Here is a 16,393-nt window from a genome sequence, read left to right as displayed (position 1 = left end):
AGGTATCTTGAGAATGGAAAACAAGGCAGGCAGCTCCATATAATCAACGGATAAGTTTATTATAAGGTAACTTACAGGGTAGAATCAAGTGGACAGAGATCCAGAAGCATTTGCAGCTGCACTTTGAACCTTCAAGAGGCCATTGGGACAATTTTATAGTTAACCTAGGGTTTAGGGATACATGCTTGGAAACAGGAAGTGCATTCCTAAGTCAAGATTTATGAATGCGTAACTAGTTTTTGCAGGAGCCAAGAGTACATCAGCAAAGGTCTTCGTCGTTTGGAGGCTAACAAAGCATAGAGGCCACCTGGACCTAAAACTCACTGATGACAGAGAAGAGATTTATTACACAGAACAGCCATAGGTAGGGTGAGAAGAAGGACAGAAGGAACTGTACAGACCCAAGATGGCCTCAGTTATGCTAACAACCATACAGAGCAGTTCAGACAGATTTGGGAACCATGGAGATGACCATATGGACACTAAGAATTATGATAATGAAACTACAAACTTGGGAAACTGGGTTTTCCAAACCAAATAGAATTGGTTCTATAGGAGCTTCAAGTAGGCTGAACTGAAGAAAGGTGCTGGAAACCACATTAGTACAAAACAAAGGGTCTGATGTTTGAAAAGGTTACCTTCCCTGTGTATGCATGAAACTCAGGGACTGTGACGTGCAACTTCCCCGGATCCAGACAAATTCCTGAGAGCAGAGTCCAAGAGAGGTTTTTCAAAGAGACGCCGAAGCTTTCCGGAAATAGCCGAAGAGCTGAGAGGTGGCGCCACCAAAGCCAACCGCAAGAGTCACGAAGGGCTTCCGGAAAGAGCCGAGAAGTGGAAAGAGCGGCTCACCGAGAGCTGCCGAGGGTGTACGGAAATAGCCGAAGAGCCGAGTGGCGAGATCAGGCGGCTTAGAAAAGAGCCGAAAGGTTGGGAGGAGGAACCACTTCCAGGAGGCAAAAGTGTCGGCATTAGAGAGGCCGAAGAGGTCCGAGAACTTTCGGAGCGAGCCGAAGCAGCCCCGACAGTTTCCGGAGGCGGCCGAAGAGCTCCGAGCGGCGACGCGGAAACGCGAACATGGCGGCGGCCGACGCTGCTGCTTCTAAGCCGAACGAGGATCTGGCGCCCGCGGCCGAAGCGCTGGCCGCAGCCCGGGAGCGGAACAGCCGCTTCCTGAGCGGCCTGGAGCTGGTGAAGCAGGGCGCCGAGGCGCGCGTGTTCCGCGGCCGCTTCCAGGGTCGCGCGGCCGTGGTGAAGCACCGCTTCCCCAAGGGCTACCGGCACCCGACGCTGGAAGCGCGGCTCAGCCGGCGGCGGACGGTGCAGGAGGCCCGGGCGTTGCTCCGCTGTCGCCGCGCAGGTAAGACGGCCCAGCTTGGGGACGCGGGGGACCCCCGAGGCTCCGGGGCCCGGGCGACGCAGGTGAGGGGCTCCCCTGCGCTGCGGGGTGGTGGGGGAGGGCGAGATTTGACTCAGTTTCTCCGTTTGTACCTTCTTCACGGCTTTCCATTAAGAAATGTCTTCCTTTCATCCTTCTTTTCATTAACTCTTAAGAAGCCACTTGACGTTGTAGCGACGAGCATTTGTCCCGGAGCTCTTGGCGCCTGGTTCAGTTCCCGACTCTGCCACCTTTACTCAACGTTGAGCGTGTGTTTTAACTGCCCCGAGCCTCAGTTTCCCCATCTGTACAATCTCAACTTTCGATCACTGTTAGTTACTTTTAAGAAGCAGATGTAGTTACAAGTACTTGCGCAGGAGCCAGGGTCTCTGGGTTCACACAGTCTAGTTCAGTTCAGTCGTGTCCGACTCTTTGCGACCCCATGGACTGCAGCACGCCAGGCTTCCCTGTCCATCACCAACTCCCGGAGCTTGCTCAAACTCATGTCCATCGAATCGGTGATGCCATCCAACCACCTCTTTCTCTGTTGTCCCCTTCTCCTCTTGCCTTCAGTCTTTCCCAGTATCAGCGTCTTTTCAAATGAGTCAATTCTTCACATCAGGTGGCCAAAGTGTTGGCGTTTCAGCTTCAGCATCAGTCCTTCCAGTGAATATTCAGGACTGATTTCCTTTAGGATGGACTGGTTGGATCTCCTTGCAATGCAAGGGACTCTCAAGAGTCTTCTCCAACACCACAGTTCAAAAGCATCAATTCTTTGGCGCTTAGCTTTCTTTATAGTCCAGCTCTCACATCCATACATGACTACTGGGAAAACCATAGCCTTGACTAAACACTGTTTTGCACCATGACCATAAACCTTTGCCTCTGTTGAGAAACAAAGTTCAGAGCGGAGAAGGAACTTGCTCAAGGTTACACAGTTAGTAAGCTTTCACCCCCTATCCCTCTGACTCAGAAACACTGGCTTTTCACTTTTACACTTTCTACCTTTGTTTCTTTCACTGGTGATTTTTTAGGCATCAACTGTACACCAAGACGTTGTTAGGTGCTGGGAGATCTGGAAGAAATTCAGTTGCCAACAAGCACACTGTCTCTGCCCTTGCTTGGATTTGCAAAGTTATGCATGCGTTCGTATTTCCTATTTTCACCCTTTCCAGGAGCTTAGTTCTCTTAAGCAGGGATCCCAGTTGCTTTGTTTTCTGCTGTATCTCTACACATTTGTCTCTAGTATCTCGAAGTGTCTTGAGTGTGATTGACATTCAGTAAAGAGTCATTGAATCCTCAAATTCAGTGAAGTTATTGGATTATTGGTAGTACTGTTTTCATGTTATAGAAGCAGAAATGGAGGCTTAGAGAAATGCATGTGACTTTAAAGATACACAGTTAATAAGGAAGGGAGCTGGGATTTGAACTTGTCCTCCCTCTCTGTATTCCCTGGTGGCTCAGAGGTTAAAGCATCTGCCTCCAATGTGGGAGACCCGGGTTCGATCCCTGGGTCGCACAGATCCCCTGGAGAAGGAAATGGTAACCCACTCCAGTATTCTTGCCTGGAGAATCCCATGGACGGAGAAGCCTGGTAGGTACAGTCCACGGGGTCACAAAGAGTCAGACACGACTGAGCGACTCACTTTCTTTCCTCTCTGTAAAGATGCGTCTCTAGGCCAGCACGCTGCTTGGTCTCCTGCTTCTGTCCTTGTCAGGAAACTGCTTTCATATGTTTGAACATATAACTAATGGTGCTTACCCTTCTGGCTGTTTACTTTGATTTGTATTTTAGGGAAGAAGTATCGGAGAAGGCAATGGCACCCCACTCCAGCACTCTTGCCTGGAAAACCCCGTGGATGGAGGAGCCTGGTGGGCTGCAGTCCATGGAGTCGCTAAGAGTCGGGCAGGACTGAGCAACTTCACTTTCACTTTTCACTTTCATGCATTGGACAAGGAAATGGCAACCCACTCCAGTATTCTTGCCTGGAGAATCCTAGGATTGGGGGAGCCTGGTGGGCTGCCGTCTATGGGGTTGCACAGAGTTGGACACGACTGAAGTGACTTAGCAGCAGCAGCAGCATGACAGAGAAAGTGAAAGTTGCTCAGTTGTGTCTGACTCTTTGTGACCCCATGAACTGTAGTCCATGGAATTCTTCAGGCCAGAATACTGGAGCGGGTAGCCTTTTCCCTTCTCCAAGGGATCTTCCCAGCCCAGGGATCAAAACCAGGTCTCCCACATTGCCAGCGGGTTCGTTACCAGCTGAGTCACCAGGGAAACCCGAGAATATTTGAGTGGGTAGCCTGTCCCTTCTCCTTTGGATCTTCTGACCCAGGAATTGAACTGGGGTCTCCTGCATTGCAGATGGATTCTTTACCAGCTGAGCTACCAGGGAAGCCCAAATATGACAAATGAAGTTCAGTCACAGTGGGTAGAAGGGAGGAGGGAGCCCTGGCTGTGCTGACCTTAGCTGGGGTGGTCTAAGCATAGTCTGGCAGGAGAAACTTCCAGAGAAGGAAAGCTGTACCCTTCTGCAGCATTCCTAAATCTTTTCCCCAAAATGTTCAGATACACACTGGAAAATTTTTCTGACTGAGCTAGAAAATTAAGCTATTAAGAAAAAAAAAAGTATCTAATTCAATGACCCCTTATATCTTGGTTACAGGAATATGTGCCCCAGTAGTCTTTTTTGTGGACTATGCTTCCAACTGCTTGTTTATGGAAGAAATCGAAGGCTCAGTGACTGTTCGAGATTATATTGAATCCACTCTGGAGACTGAAAAATCTCCCCAAAGTCTCCTGGACTTAGCCAGGACCATCGGGCAGGTTTTGGCTCGAATGCACGACGAAGACCTCATTCATGGTGATCTCACCACATCCAACATGCTCCTGAAACCCCCCCTGGAGCAGCTGAACATTGTACTCATAGACTTTGGGCTGAGCTTCGTTTCAGCACTTCCGGAAGACAAGGGAGTTGACCTGTATGTCCTAGAGAAGGCCTTCCTCAGTACCCATCCCAACACCGAGACTGTGTTTGAAGCCTTTCTGAAGAGCTACTCCGCCGCCTCCAGAAAGTCCAAACCAGTGTTAAAAAAATTAGATGAGGTGCGCCTCAGAGGGAGAAAGAGATCCATGGTGGGCTAGAAGAATCACTGTGTGACAGCCACAGGCAGGACACTTCACGGTACATTTGAAGGAAGGCTATGAGTATGAGATCCTACCTAAATAAAGATGATCGGGTAATTTTAAGTGCTGCAATTGTGCTTGTTAGGCATTATCACCTGCCGTTGGCTGTTCTCACTCTGTATATGTCTGGCAGAACTGGGCATTCAGAAGAAATCTCAGGCTTTCTCTGCAGTTGTAAGGCATACACCTCAGATTGAAGGGCGTGACGTTACAAAACGCTGAACCACATACTGAACCAGTGAAGCACACTGAACCACTTTTCAGTCCTTCTGGTGAGACAAGGACAGAACCTCAGTTGGTGGCAGTGTACCTTTATCAGCTCTCTAACCCAGCCTTTTTTGTTGCTGTGTTCATGACATATTCCTCTTGAAACCAGTACAGTGGGATGCAACCAGCATATTAAAAAATGAAATGGAATCAGAGATTAGAAAATGTTAAAGTGCATTGTATGTAGTATTGTAAATATTGTTTTATGAAACTTGTTTCAAATGTGTATATAGACAACAGTACATACTAGGTTTTGGTGTAAAATACAGTTCTTTTTGAGAATATGGTAAAAATGAAAAATGCTGCTTAACTCCATTGACCCTTTAAGAAATGAGATGCTGGCTATGACACATCTTCAAATTATTACATTATGTATTGGCATTATATCACACTGTTTTTCAAAGAATTCCAAGGCCACAGAGGCTGACCATAATTTTTTCAATGAATATTCTCAACGAGACTGCAGGCTCATTTCCCAGTCTCCTCCTGTACTATACGGCTAATATGGCTAATCTCTGCCTCGTGGTGGGAATGGTTGACCCATGTGTGCAGGCGTTACGTCAGCAGATACCTAGTGTTCGCTGTGTGCCAGGCCCCAGAGACTGGGGGCGTGAACCACTCAGGAAACAAACCAAGTACCTAAGACGGTTTCAGACAGTGATGAGGGCTGTAAAGGATGCTGAGATCCCAGGTGCCCGAGAGGAATGTGCGTCGCAGGGCGAGGGGCAGGAGTGGTCAGAGAAGCCTCTGATGAAGTGACGTTGGCGCTAAGACGCACCAGAGAACCGAGAGATGGCGGATGGAGCATGGTGTACCAAGTTGGTAAAGGAGGAACTTCCTTAAGGGACAGCAAGGCCAGTGGGACTGGCTGGCAGCCGAGCAAGGAAAAGCAGAAAGTGAAATCAGAGAAGTGGGTACGCGCTGGGTCATTCCGGGCCTGGTAATGAGGTTGGGTTTTTCTTCTTAACGCAACTCAGGAAGTTTTAAATAGAGCATCTGATCTGTGTTGTGAAAGGACGGCATCAGTAGAGGAAAGACTGTATGGAGTCAGAGTGAAGGCAAGAGAGCAGCGAGAAGGTTGAGCCTGTGATGATGGTCGACAGGTGGATGGTAAGCTACGTGACATGCTGGCCCGCAGCTGGGGGAGGTGTCGGCAGCAACAGGGAGGCAAAAACTGGCCTCTGCAGGCGGGGAGAAGGAGATAACCAGAGACTGGAGAGATGTCTGCCTGTTCCCAGGAGGCGCATTCCATCTTCTTCCTCAGTCCAGGCTGGGAAACAAGGGTGAACAAGCCTTCCTGGGGGGGATCAGTGGATTCTCCTAGTTCAGTGTCTCACAGAGGCCAGGCTAGGGAACGCTCTGCGATCCCAGATCCCTCGACCTCCACATGGGGACGGCCTGTGCTTTGCATCAGTGAGCCAACAGCACCAGCAGCCTTGTGTGAATTCCCCCTGGAATCCCCCCGCCCCCCAGACAGGGGTTCAAACCTCCATTTTACAGATAAGGAAACACTGAGCAACGTGGCCTATGATGTGCTAGGATCGCAGTAAGCGACAGAGCTGGGATTCAAGCTCCCATTTGCAACATCAGTTAACTGTATTGAGCAGTTAGGTTCTTTGTGTACATCGCCCCATCTTCAAGGGAAGGCAGTGAGGCACAGAGTAACTCAGCCTTGCTCCAGTCACACAGACAGTGAGTGGCAGAGCAGGGCAAGGTGCTGACATAGAGGTGTCCCGCAGATTCGGACACAAGCCACATCTGGAGAACTGGCTGGGCCATGGGCCACGGAATGCAGTTACCCAAGCCCGGCCTGGCGAGTGCCCCATGCAGGCGTGCTCCTGAACCGTCTGAGCTGCCCTCGGGGAGGTGGGCGAGCTGGTAAGGCCCGTGGGCTGTAGTCTCTGCTGTAACTGAGGAGTCGGCCTGGATCCTGATGCCGCTTCCCTTACGATTTCTTTTAGACAGACAGGCGCCTGGTTGTGGCCCATAGTTTGCCAGGTTGATTTGTTTAAAATATCACATTAAAGTATTTGTCTCAGTTACTGAGTCTTGGGGACCCTAGGCAAGCACTGCTCTGGCCTTGCACTCATCCTTAACCCCTAACCCCGCCGTCACCAACCGATGGAGACCCTGACTGAGTGCCCATGTCCTTATAAGGGCCTGCCCCCAACCCTCTTTTTGAGAACTAGGAATCTCCTCTTGTGTCCTGAGTTCAGGGCCCAGCAATTCCAAAGGACTCAATTCCCCTTTCCCTGAACCCAGTGGAGTGGCTCTCCTTTGCCACCAGAGGTCGCAAGTTTCTGTCATTCTGGGTGCAAAGAAGTTAAACTTCCTACCCTTCCAGCCTCCCTTCCTCACTGTAAAAGGGGGCAGAGCAAATTCATTACTGTTTCTGCCCTCGCCCCCCAGCATCCATTTCCTGATCTTCGCATGAAACACCTTGCCCAGAGTCAGCCTGTACGGTAGAGGTTGTGCCAGACGTCTGTTGCCTCCTAAAAGCCAACCCCCTTAATCCTTGTGGACAATTCCTCGATTTGTCCAGGTATTTACTAGGTGCAGGTGGCTCCAGGAAAGTTAAGCTCAGTCCCTGAGATAGGGGTGGGTGTGTGACCTTTTTCTGGCCAATAAGACACAAGAGAAAAGCTTTGGAGTTTGCTCTGGGGGAAGAGTTTGCATCTTAAAGAAGGTGAGAGGAGTATGAGAATTCTAAGTTCTGACTCCAACACACCCCCATCAACAATGTCTGCTTTTATTTCTTCATTACATTTTTTAAATGGATCATCAGTTTTATTCCCCTAGTTCCGTGAAAGCAATGTAAATTTACAAGTGATTTGTACACTTTGCTGAAGAATTCACTTAATGCTCTAGTTCCCTTATCTTTTGACTTCTTCTCCTCAGAAGGAAATGACAGCCCACTCCAGTATTCGTGCCTGGAAAATTCCACGGACAGAGGAGCCTGGCAGGCTAGAGCCCACGGGGCTCCAAAGAGTTGGACACGACTGCGCGACTAACACTTTCACTTTACTCTCCAGTTACTCTCTTGCATTTGACCACTGGCCGTAGGAGTCGGGGCTTAGAAGAGAACTATGCCTTGAACAAATAGCTGTTTGGTATGGTAATTTGCTTTCCTGCTTGCCCTTTCAGTCCACTCCCATTTCTCCAAACACAGAATCAAAGTTTGAGATTTAAGCCCTTAAAGCTGTAGGAATTCCTGTCGGCTTTTTTGCAGAGGCATTACTTGGGATCTGAATGGTAGGGAGGCTCCTTGTGGAAGGTGGTTAGGAACCCAAAGCCAACTGTTCACATAAAGACAGCAACACAAAAGCTCCAGTCCTGTCCTCGAGAGGAATTACCTGGCACTGGTGTCACCGTCTGGCTCTGCTGTGTACATGTGTCCTTGGAATTAGACCCCAGAAAGGCAGCTCCAACTTTAAATTGCTAAAACCTGTTGTTGTTCTGTTACTAAGTCATGTCCAACTCTTTGCAACCCCGTGGACTGCAGCACACCAGGCTTCCCTATCTGTCACTGTCTCCTGGAGTTTGCTCAGATTCATGTCCATTGAGTCGATGATGCCATCTAAAACCTTTTGGTGATAGCTCAGTTGGTAAAGAATCCACCCTCAATGCAGGAGAGCCCGGTTTGATTCCTGGGTCAGGAAGATCCGCTGGAGAAGGGATAGACTACCCACCCTGTCCTTGGGCTTCCCTTGTGGCTTGGCTGGTAAAGAATCTGGCTGCAATGCGGGAGACCTGGGTTCAATCCCTGGGTTGGCAAGATCCCCTGGAGAAGGGAAAAGGCTACCCACTCCAGCATTCTGGCCTGGAGAAGTCCATGGATGTGTAGCCCATGGGGTCACAAAGAGTCAGACTCTACTGAGCGACTTCCACTTTCACTTTAATTGCTTTAAGGGGGCAGGGGTATAACGGATCCACTTCAGAGATCTTGAAAGTGGAGAATTTGTCCCACAAAGATTCTTATAAAAGTTAACTGAAATAACTGATAAGGGTTTTTTATGGGCTAACTAGGAAACTGTCGATAGTCAGATCTCAGTAAAACCAGGTTGGTCAGTTTATAGTTCCTTTAGTTCTCTTATTGTCACAAATGCAGTTAATCAAGCCCCCAAAATGAAAATAAATCTGGGAGCCAGAAAAGATAAGCACAAGCCCTCATGCATGGTGGCAGGGCACACTGGTTACCCTAACAGGTGCCCTGCAGGAGCCTGGTCACAGCGGTCACTGATGTTGAAGCCCACGGGAGGAATTCCTTTTCCTTTGCCTGTTCCTGACTATTTCGAGAGAAAGTCTCAATTTGGGTCTGTGTGCTTGGATTTCTATTCTTAAGGAATGTCCCTCTCAGAGAGCAAGGGGCCTCGGGTCACACCCCCTTTAGCTGATAAACTGGTTCAGCCCCTCCTGGGCTTGTATTCTTATTTCGCAGTTGCCTCCCAATTACAGCAACTGCTAGTAATTTCCCCTTTTTAGAGAATGACGCAAAATCTTTTTTTTTTTAATATGTAATTTTAACTCAAAAAATATAAGTAGCAACACAACGTAAACTTCGTGACAGTAGTTCTGGAATGTCCGAAGTCTGAGATGGAGTCAGTTAGGCCAAGCTTGCCTCAGCTTTCCGTATAAGTGCAGTATCTAGATTGCTCTGAGGACCCAGGTGTCCAAAGCCAACTGATGCCATTAGTATGAACGAAGTTTCCTGTTTTACCTGAACAGAGACAAATGATTCTGACCTACTTTAATGAAATTTGGGAAAAACCAGCTGAGGCAGGCCCCATCATGTCCAGATTTGAAGGTGTTTGGGGGGATTAATGAAACATACCAGAAATACTTGTTTTTCTTTCCCCCCAAGCAAGTGTAATGGTTGTCAAAGTGTTGATGCTAATTTAGATCCTGATTACATATTGTGAAGCCTTAAATTCTGCTTCATTAGTTGTAGCACTGGTAGCTGTTTTGCACAATATTGCACGCTAAGCTGCAGGCAGCCTGACAACAAATACTGGAGGAGAGAGAATTTTAAAAACCAGCTTGATGAACCATTGTCCGTTAAGAACTTGAGCAAACATTAAAACCCTGAGGCTTTTGCAGGCAGACCCTCAGCAATGGCCTTCCAGAAGAATATTTCCTAGCTGACTGTTTGAGATGACAACTCATTGGTGGTGTTTTGCTGACATTTTCAATTATGCAGACAAGCCCTGTGATGGAATAGCATTACCAAAACTAATAAAGCTCCCCCCCCCGCCAAATACAATGATTTGAAACCCTGAATTTTTACTAGCAAAAGTAAATCCTGTTCACAAGAACACAGCAATTAGCCCTTGCCCCCCCGCCCCACCACCACCACAAACCCTACATCCTATTAATAAATCCAACCTAAAATGTGTCATTTAAAAGAAGTAGGTTTTCAGGTCCGCAATTGAAGAGTTCATCAAGGCTTTGCAGCTGGAGGGAATTTAAAAATTCTCACTTTCCGAAAATATCTGACAGTCAAGGGCCAGGAAACTAAGGTAACACTGATCCTCATGGGTGTGTGTGAGTGGGTGGCCTACGCTACCACGAAGGGGCTGGTGCCAGCTGCCATTTTTGACTGGACCAGTGACTCTTTAAACCCGAGCTTGAGCAGGACGGCCGACATGCCCGCACTGCTTGAAACAACCATGTAAGACATGCCCCAGGAGATTAATGAGATTCCAGTGTGCAGCGACACGCCAAGAGCACCATATTTTTGAAAAGTCTTTCAGCTGCTGCGACGTGCTTTGCTTTTTCTTCCCTGTACTGTTGATGTTGCCTCCTGTTGTCGCAGTGACTTTGCTGGGGTCCTGGTGGCCATGGCAGTTCCCAAAAGGGGCAGTGGTGCCCAGGAGCCAGGTGGCACAAGACTGGACCTGGGCACTTGCTTTGCCCGCAAGACTCAGCAGCGCAGCAGCCCAGCCATGTTGTGCAGCCTGGCATGGGTGCCTGTGCAGCTGCCCACTGTGTGAACAATGCCTGCTTTTAAATGCAGTGGTGAACGAGGTTAAACCAGTGGCCTGAGATCCGGCCCACTCAGCGCCTGGCCCATCTCTCCACTAACTTCCTCTCTGAATTTAGGAAAAGTCCCAGGCTTCTCTGGCCCTCTGTTTCCCCATCTGTAAAATGAAGGTTCTCATCTGGATCGGACTGGTTGTTGTACCTGTAGACATGTTTGATGGGTCCATGGAGTGTTTGTCTTTTTGGTTGCCAGTGTTAAATGATTAGGATGGTTTCATAGCAACATCCAGATATCTGACTTCTCTGGAAACATCATCAGGAGATCCAGCCACACTGGACCCTCATTCCAGCACTTCCCCTTTTGAGTGAGGAGGGCTTGTGTGTGCCAGCTTACGCCAGTCCCCACCCTGCCCTATTGCCCCTTGGGTCTGAGGCTGGCTGCTGGCCACAATTAACCCCATGCTCATCCTGCTCTTCTCATGATGCAGTTAAGAGGAGAGTGAAGCATTTCTTACTTGCAGACCTTCTCCCCCTCGTGCTGTTCATCCCTGTAAGTATTGAATTTGCAGCCCCCAGATAAGCTGGTCTCTATCTTTTTCCAGGGATTGCACCAGCAGCTCCAAATGCAGTCTGTTAAAAAAAAAACTCCTGGTTCCAGCCCTTGGTCTCTGCTCCCACCCAGCTTCCCATCATAGGAAATGACTCCCCTTGACTCCTCTCTCTCATCCTCACACCCCGTTCCCCAACCCAGCAGTGAATCCTCTTAGCTTTACTTCCAGAATATAATTGGGAAGCTGGGAGAGTGGCTCCCCTTGGAGGAGGGGTAGAGACATGGAACAGGCTTCTGGGGGCTTCTGCAGGGGGAGGGGTAAGTTCCATTTCTCCGTCTTGACGCTGGTTACTTGAGTGGATTTGTTGTAAAACTTCATCCAACTGCACGCACACTTAGAATAAATGAATCTTTCTCTTGGAAAAAAAAAGTGAGTGTTAGTTGCTCCGTTGTGTCCAGCTCCTTGCAATCCCATGCACAGTAGCCCACCAGGCTCCTCTGTCCATGAAATTCTCCAGGCACGAATATTAAGTGGGTAGCCGTTCACTTCTTCAGGGGATCTGCCAGAAATTATGAATATACATTGGCTAGCAAAAGTAAATCCTATTCATGAGAACACAGAAATTAGCTCCTGTCCCCCCACCCAGCACACCCCACCTCCACCACAAAACCTACATCCTGTTACTTGGACCTTCTCCTCTTTTGTTTGAACCATTCTGGCCGTCTCCTCACCTCACTCCCTGCTTCTGCCTCACCCGCTTTGGTCTTGTTCCCACACAGCAGCCTAGGGAATCCTGTTCAAGGCCAATTGATATCATGTCATTCATTCCTCTGTCCAAAACACTCCAGGGTTGCCACCTCCCTCAGGGCCAGAGACCCACCTGCACCCACCCTCACCCTGTTGCCTTTCTGACCCCCTCTTCTCACTTGGGTCAGTCACGCAGTTCTTCCAATAGGCAGTCATTGGAGGAACTGTCTTCCAATGACTCGGGGCCACTGTACTTGCTGTTCCCTTTGCCTGCCACACTCTTCCTCCCACCTCCTCACATGGCAACCGCCTTCGCTTCCTTCCAGTCTCTCCCAGACTCCACTTGGTCTTCTGGGAGGATCCTGTGCAGAAGGTGCCCCATTGCCTCCCCAGCTTTGTCTCCAACCCATTCACGAGCACTTGCTCCCATTTCCATTCACTTGCTCGTTTGCCTCTTGGCCACCCTGGGGGCCAAGGTGGTGTTTGCTTTGTTGCTCCAGCCCTGGTTTTTGCACTGGCGCCTGGAAGGTAGTGGGTGCTCGGTAAACATTTACTGAATTGAATTCCCTCATACAAGCCCAGCCTAGATGTTGGAGAAAAAAAAATCAAGGAGCCAGTGCACTTTCCTACCACTCTGTCAAACACACACACACACACACACACACACACCCCACCTACCCACAGTCTTCCCTGCTGGAGGCAAAGCAGAGTAGGGTCCTGGCCTGCGGCTTAGAACAAAAAACAGAACCCTTGGGGGGTTTGGTGCCGATCAAAGGCCTCCGGATGTTTGTAAACCTTGGCTGTCTGCCTGAGATAGAGGGGGTCAGGGGATGGCCCAGAATCCAGGGTTGCTTGCAGCTCCGGGCCAGGGGAGTCCATCGCCTGCCACTTTCCCCACAGTGAGGAAGGCCCTGAGCGGTCAAGCCGCGTGAGCCCCTCCCTCCAGGGCATCTCAAGGGCTGACTTATCCCAACCCCAGCCTCGACCCCACCTGCTGGGCCTGGGCTTCAAAGCCAATATTGCTCTTGGAGCTGCAGAGGCTTCGACCAAGTGTCCCACTGAGATGCTGACCGTGGTACCACGGGGCTCAGGGAGGGGAATGGGGGGCACACCTCTGTGCGGGCAGAGTGGGGAGGCTGGTGCCCATACACCCCTCAGAAGACTCTCCCCTCCCCTGCTTTATATTTCTTCACGGTGCTAAGCACCACGTGATGCTGAATATAATGCTGCGTATTTCACGCACGCATCTTGCTGTAGAGCTGCCAAAACAAATGCTCTGTGAGGGCAGAGACTTTTGTTTCATTTGATCCCCACTCTTGTCCCAGCACTGAGAATGATGCCCGGTACACAGGACGCACTCAACTCACATTTGTTGCATGAATGATAGGCATGATTTTGGTTGATGTTCACAGTAATACAATACAGTGACTTAAAGCATGTTCAACTATTCAGCAGTTGACTGAGCCTCTGCTATGTCCCAGGCACTGGGACTGTGGCAGGGCGCGATCTGGACTTCTTGTTCTCACGGGGCTTCATCTAGGAAGAATTTCAAATGGTGAGTCATGCTGTGAAGGATTTCACAGGGGATTTTATACAGAGGGAGGGTTGTCAAGTTGAGGAATGCTGTGTTTCACTAAATTAGGTAGTCACGGAGGCCCCACTGAGGAGGTAATGTCTAAATTGAGACCTGAGTGAGGAGAAGGAAGCGGCCACTGTGAGGGATGGTAGGAAGGAGTAGGGGAAGAGAGATGCAGTCAGAGGGAGCAGTCAGTGCAAGAACTTGGCGTGTTCAAGGAGCAGGAAGAAGGTCACAAAGAGGGTGACACCCGGTGGTTGAAGGGAAGGTGGGTAGGACATGGGGTTGAAGTACTCAGCAGGACTCAATCATTCGTGTAAGTGCCCAGCACAGTGCTTGGCACACAGCAGCCCCCTTAGTAACTCCCCTGATGACTATAAACAGTGTGTTTACATATATGTGTATTTGTTACAGAGGTTGTTGTCTGCCTGTGTGCAACTTCTGTGCTATACACTCGCCTAATAATTCTCTCCACATCTTTATGAGTTATATACAATTTTTGTTCTCATTTTAGATGAGGAAACCGAAGCCTCGTGGAATTAAACGTCTTGCTCAGGGTTGTACAACCAGCAAGTGGAACAGCCAGAATTTGAATGTAGCTTCATCTAATGCAAAGTCATAGGCTCAATAAAGAAAAGAAAGAAAAGAAAGTGAAGTCACTCTTTGCGACCCCATGGACTGTAGCCCACCAGGCTCCTCAGTCCATGGAATTTTCCAGGCAAGAGTACTGGGGTGGGTTGCCATTTCCTTCTTCAGGGGATCTTCCCAACCCAGGGATTGAACCCAGGTTTCCCGCACTGCAGGCAGATGCTTTACTGTCTGAGCCACCAGGGAAGCCCACAGACTCAATAAGGTAATGGAAGCAGATTATTGTAAGGATGTGGAAAAAGTAAATACATATAAAGTGCTGCAAACTGTGCCCTGCACATAGTAAGTGCAGGATATGTATTTGGTATTATCAATGCTATTATTGGGCTTCCCTTGTGGCTCAGCTGGTAAAGAATCCACCTGCACTGTGGGAGACCTGGGTTTGATCCCTGGGTTAGGAAGATCCCCTGGAGAAGGGAAAGGCTACCTACTCCAGTATTCTGACCTGGAGAATTCCATGGACTGTATGCTATTGTTATTAATACATTTGAGCCACCAGATTGAAACATCTGCTCTAATAGAAAATATTTGTACTCTTAATCCCTTAGCTGGTTTCAGAATAAGGGAGCCTGTCCAGGGACACTGGGTCCAGTATACCCTGTCCCAACAGCTTCCACCCAGGCTTTGGGGAATGAACCTGAGTTTCTATGAAGTCAGCTGGTCCAAATCCCTAGGACTAGTTTTTCCCGTTTGGAGCACCCCATCCGCCCACATCCAGTCCTCAAATGTCCAAAGTGCTCCCTGTAGGGCCTTGCAGTCCATCCAAGACCGTCTGATGCTAACCTGGCTAGCACCTTTGATGAAGCCGACTATTGGACTGGCTCAAGGTCAGGTCTCCAACCTGAAAGGACACGGGAGGAGGTTTCATCACAGACTGCAAGGGTCCATTGGGAAATAACTTGGCCTAGGGTTTATGGGAATCACGGCAGCATGCCCTGGGTAGGAAGTGAATACTGCACCTCTATCTGGGCCTTTCTCTTGTCTTGGCTTGGCTTCCAAAATTTCAGATCTTTGCATCTAATTTTTGGAATTTTGCCATAACCATGCACTCTCCAGAATTACTTAGTATTTTTCTTTGAATTGCTTCACATTGTAAATTTCAATAGATGTAGCTTAAAAGGAGGATTATTTTAAAGTCATGGGCTTTAGGGACTTCCCTGGTGGTCCAGTTGGCCTTGGGGCCAAAAACACAAAATATAAAACAGAAGCAATAATAAATTCAATAAAACTTTAAGAATGGTCTTCATCAAAAAGAAATCGTGGGCTTTAATTAAAAAAAAAATCACTTGCTCTAAGTCAAAAGTAATTAGAAGAATAAACAAAATAAAAAGAAACCAGTGCCGTCAAATCGCAGCAAGATGTCAAAGTCTCTGGTCCTGAAGTCTTCTCAGGCTGTTAGAAGGGGAGTTACCAAGTGATGAGGAGTTAACGGGAGACTGACACCCAGCAGAGACCCTCTCCGTGGGGTAATGAGTTAAAGAAAGTTGACACAGGAAATGACTTTCACTCTGTGGGATTAAATGTTATTTAAATACCGTCTGTGTGTGTGCATGCTCAATCGTGTCTGACCCCCATGGACTGTAGCCCACCAGGCTCCTCTGTCCGTGGGATTTTCCAGCCAAGAATACTGGAGTGGGTTGTCATGCTCTCCTCCAGGGGATCTTCCCAACACAGGGATGGAACCTACATCTCTTGCATCTCCTGCATCGGCAGGTGGGTTCTTTACCAGCTGAGCTGTCTAGTGCAACATAAAATGATCTGTGTCTCCTCATGGGTCTGCCTCTGTCATGTTGAGAAATATTCCACCACCTCATTTGGTCTCAACAACAGCTCCTTTCTGTCTCATCTTCAGAGATCTGAAGACAGATCCACATAAAAACCTGTACACAAATGTTCATAGCAGTGTTATTCATAATAGCCCCAAAGTATCCATCAGGTGATGCATGGATAAATAAAATATGGTATATTCATTAAGCAGAACATTATTTGGTTGCAAAAGGAGAGAAGTACTGATGCATGCTACAATGTGGGAGAACCTTGAATGAAATCATGCTAAGTGA

At 48.6% G+C, this 16,393-nt stretch overlaps 1 protein-coding gene and 1 pseudogene across 1 annotated transcript; one reads left to right on the top strand and one right to left on the bottom strand.

Annotated features, from left to right (window-relative positions):
• Positions 1-1,057: 1,057 nt before the first annotated feature.
• On the top strand, positions 1,058-5,125 carry TP53RK (TP53 regulating kinase). Its single transcript, NM_001099180.2, is given in 2 exon segments — positions 1,058-1,360; positions 4,045-5,125. Coding segments are annotated over 2 exon segments (762 nt in total). The 5' UTR covers positions 1,058-1,077; the 3' UTR covers positions 4,524-5,125.
• Positions 5,126-8,572: 3,447 nt separating this feature from the next.
• On the bottom strand, positions 8,573-12,491 carry LOC132346842 (protein FAM210B, mitochondrial-like; annotated as a pseudogene).
• Positions 12,492-16,393: the final 3,902 nt, after the last annotated feature.

This window comes from Bos taurus, chromosome 13, assembly GCF_002263795.3.
Source record: "Bos taurus isolate L1 Dominette 01449 registration number 42190680 breed Hereford chromosome 13, ARS-UCD2.0, whole genome shotgun sequence".
In the NCBI taxonomy this organism is placed as follows: Eukaryota; Metazoa; Chordata; class Mammalia; order Artiodactyla; family Bovidae; genus Bos; species Bos taurus.
Note: the sequence above shows the minus strand (reverse complement) of the source record. Positions and strands in the feature narration are given on the sequence as shown.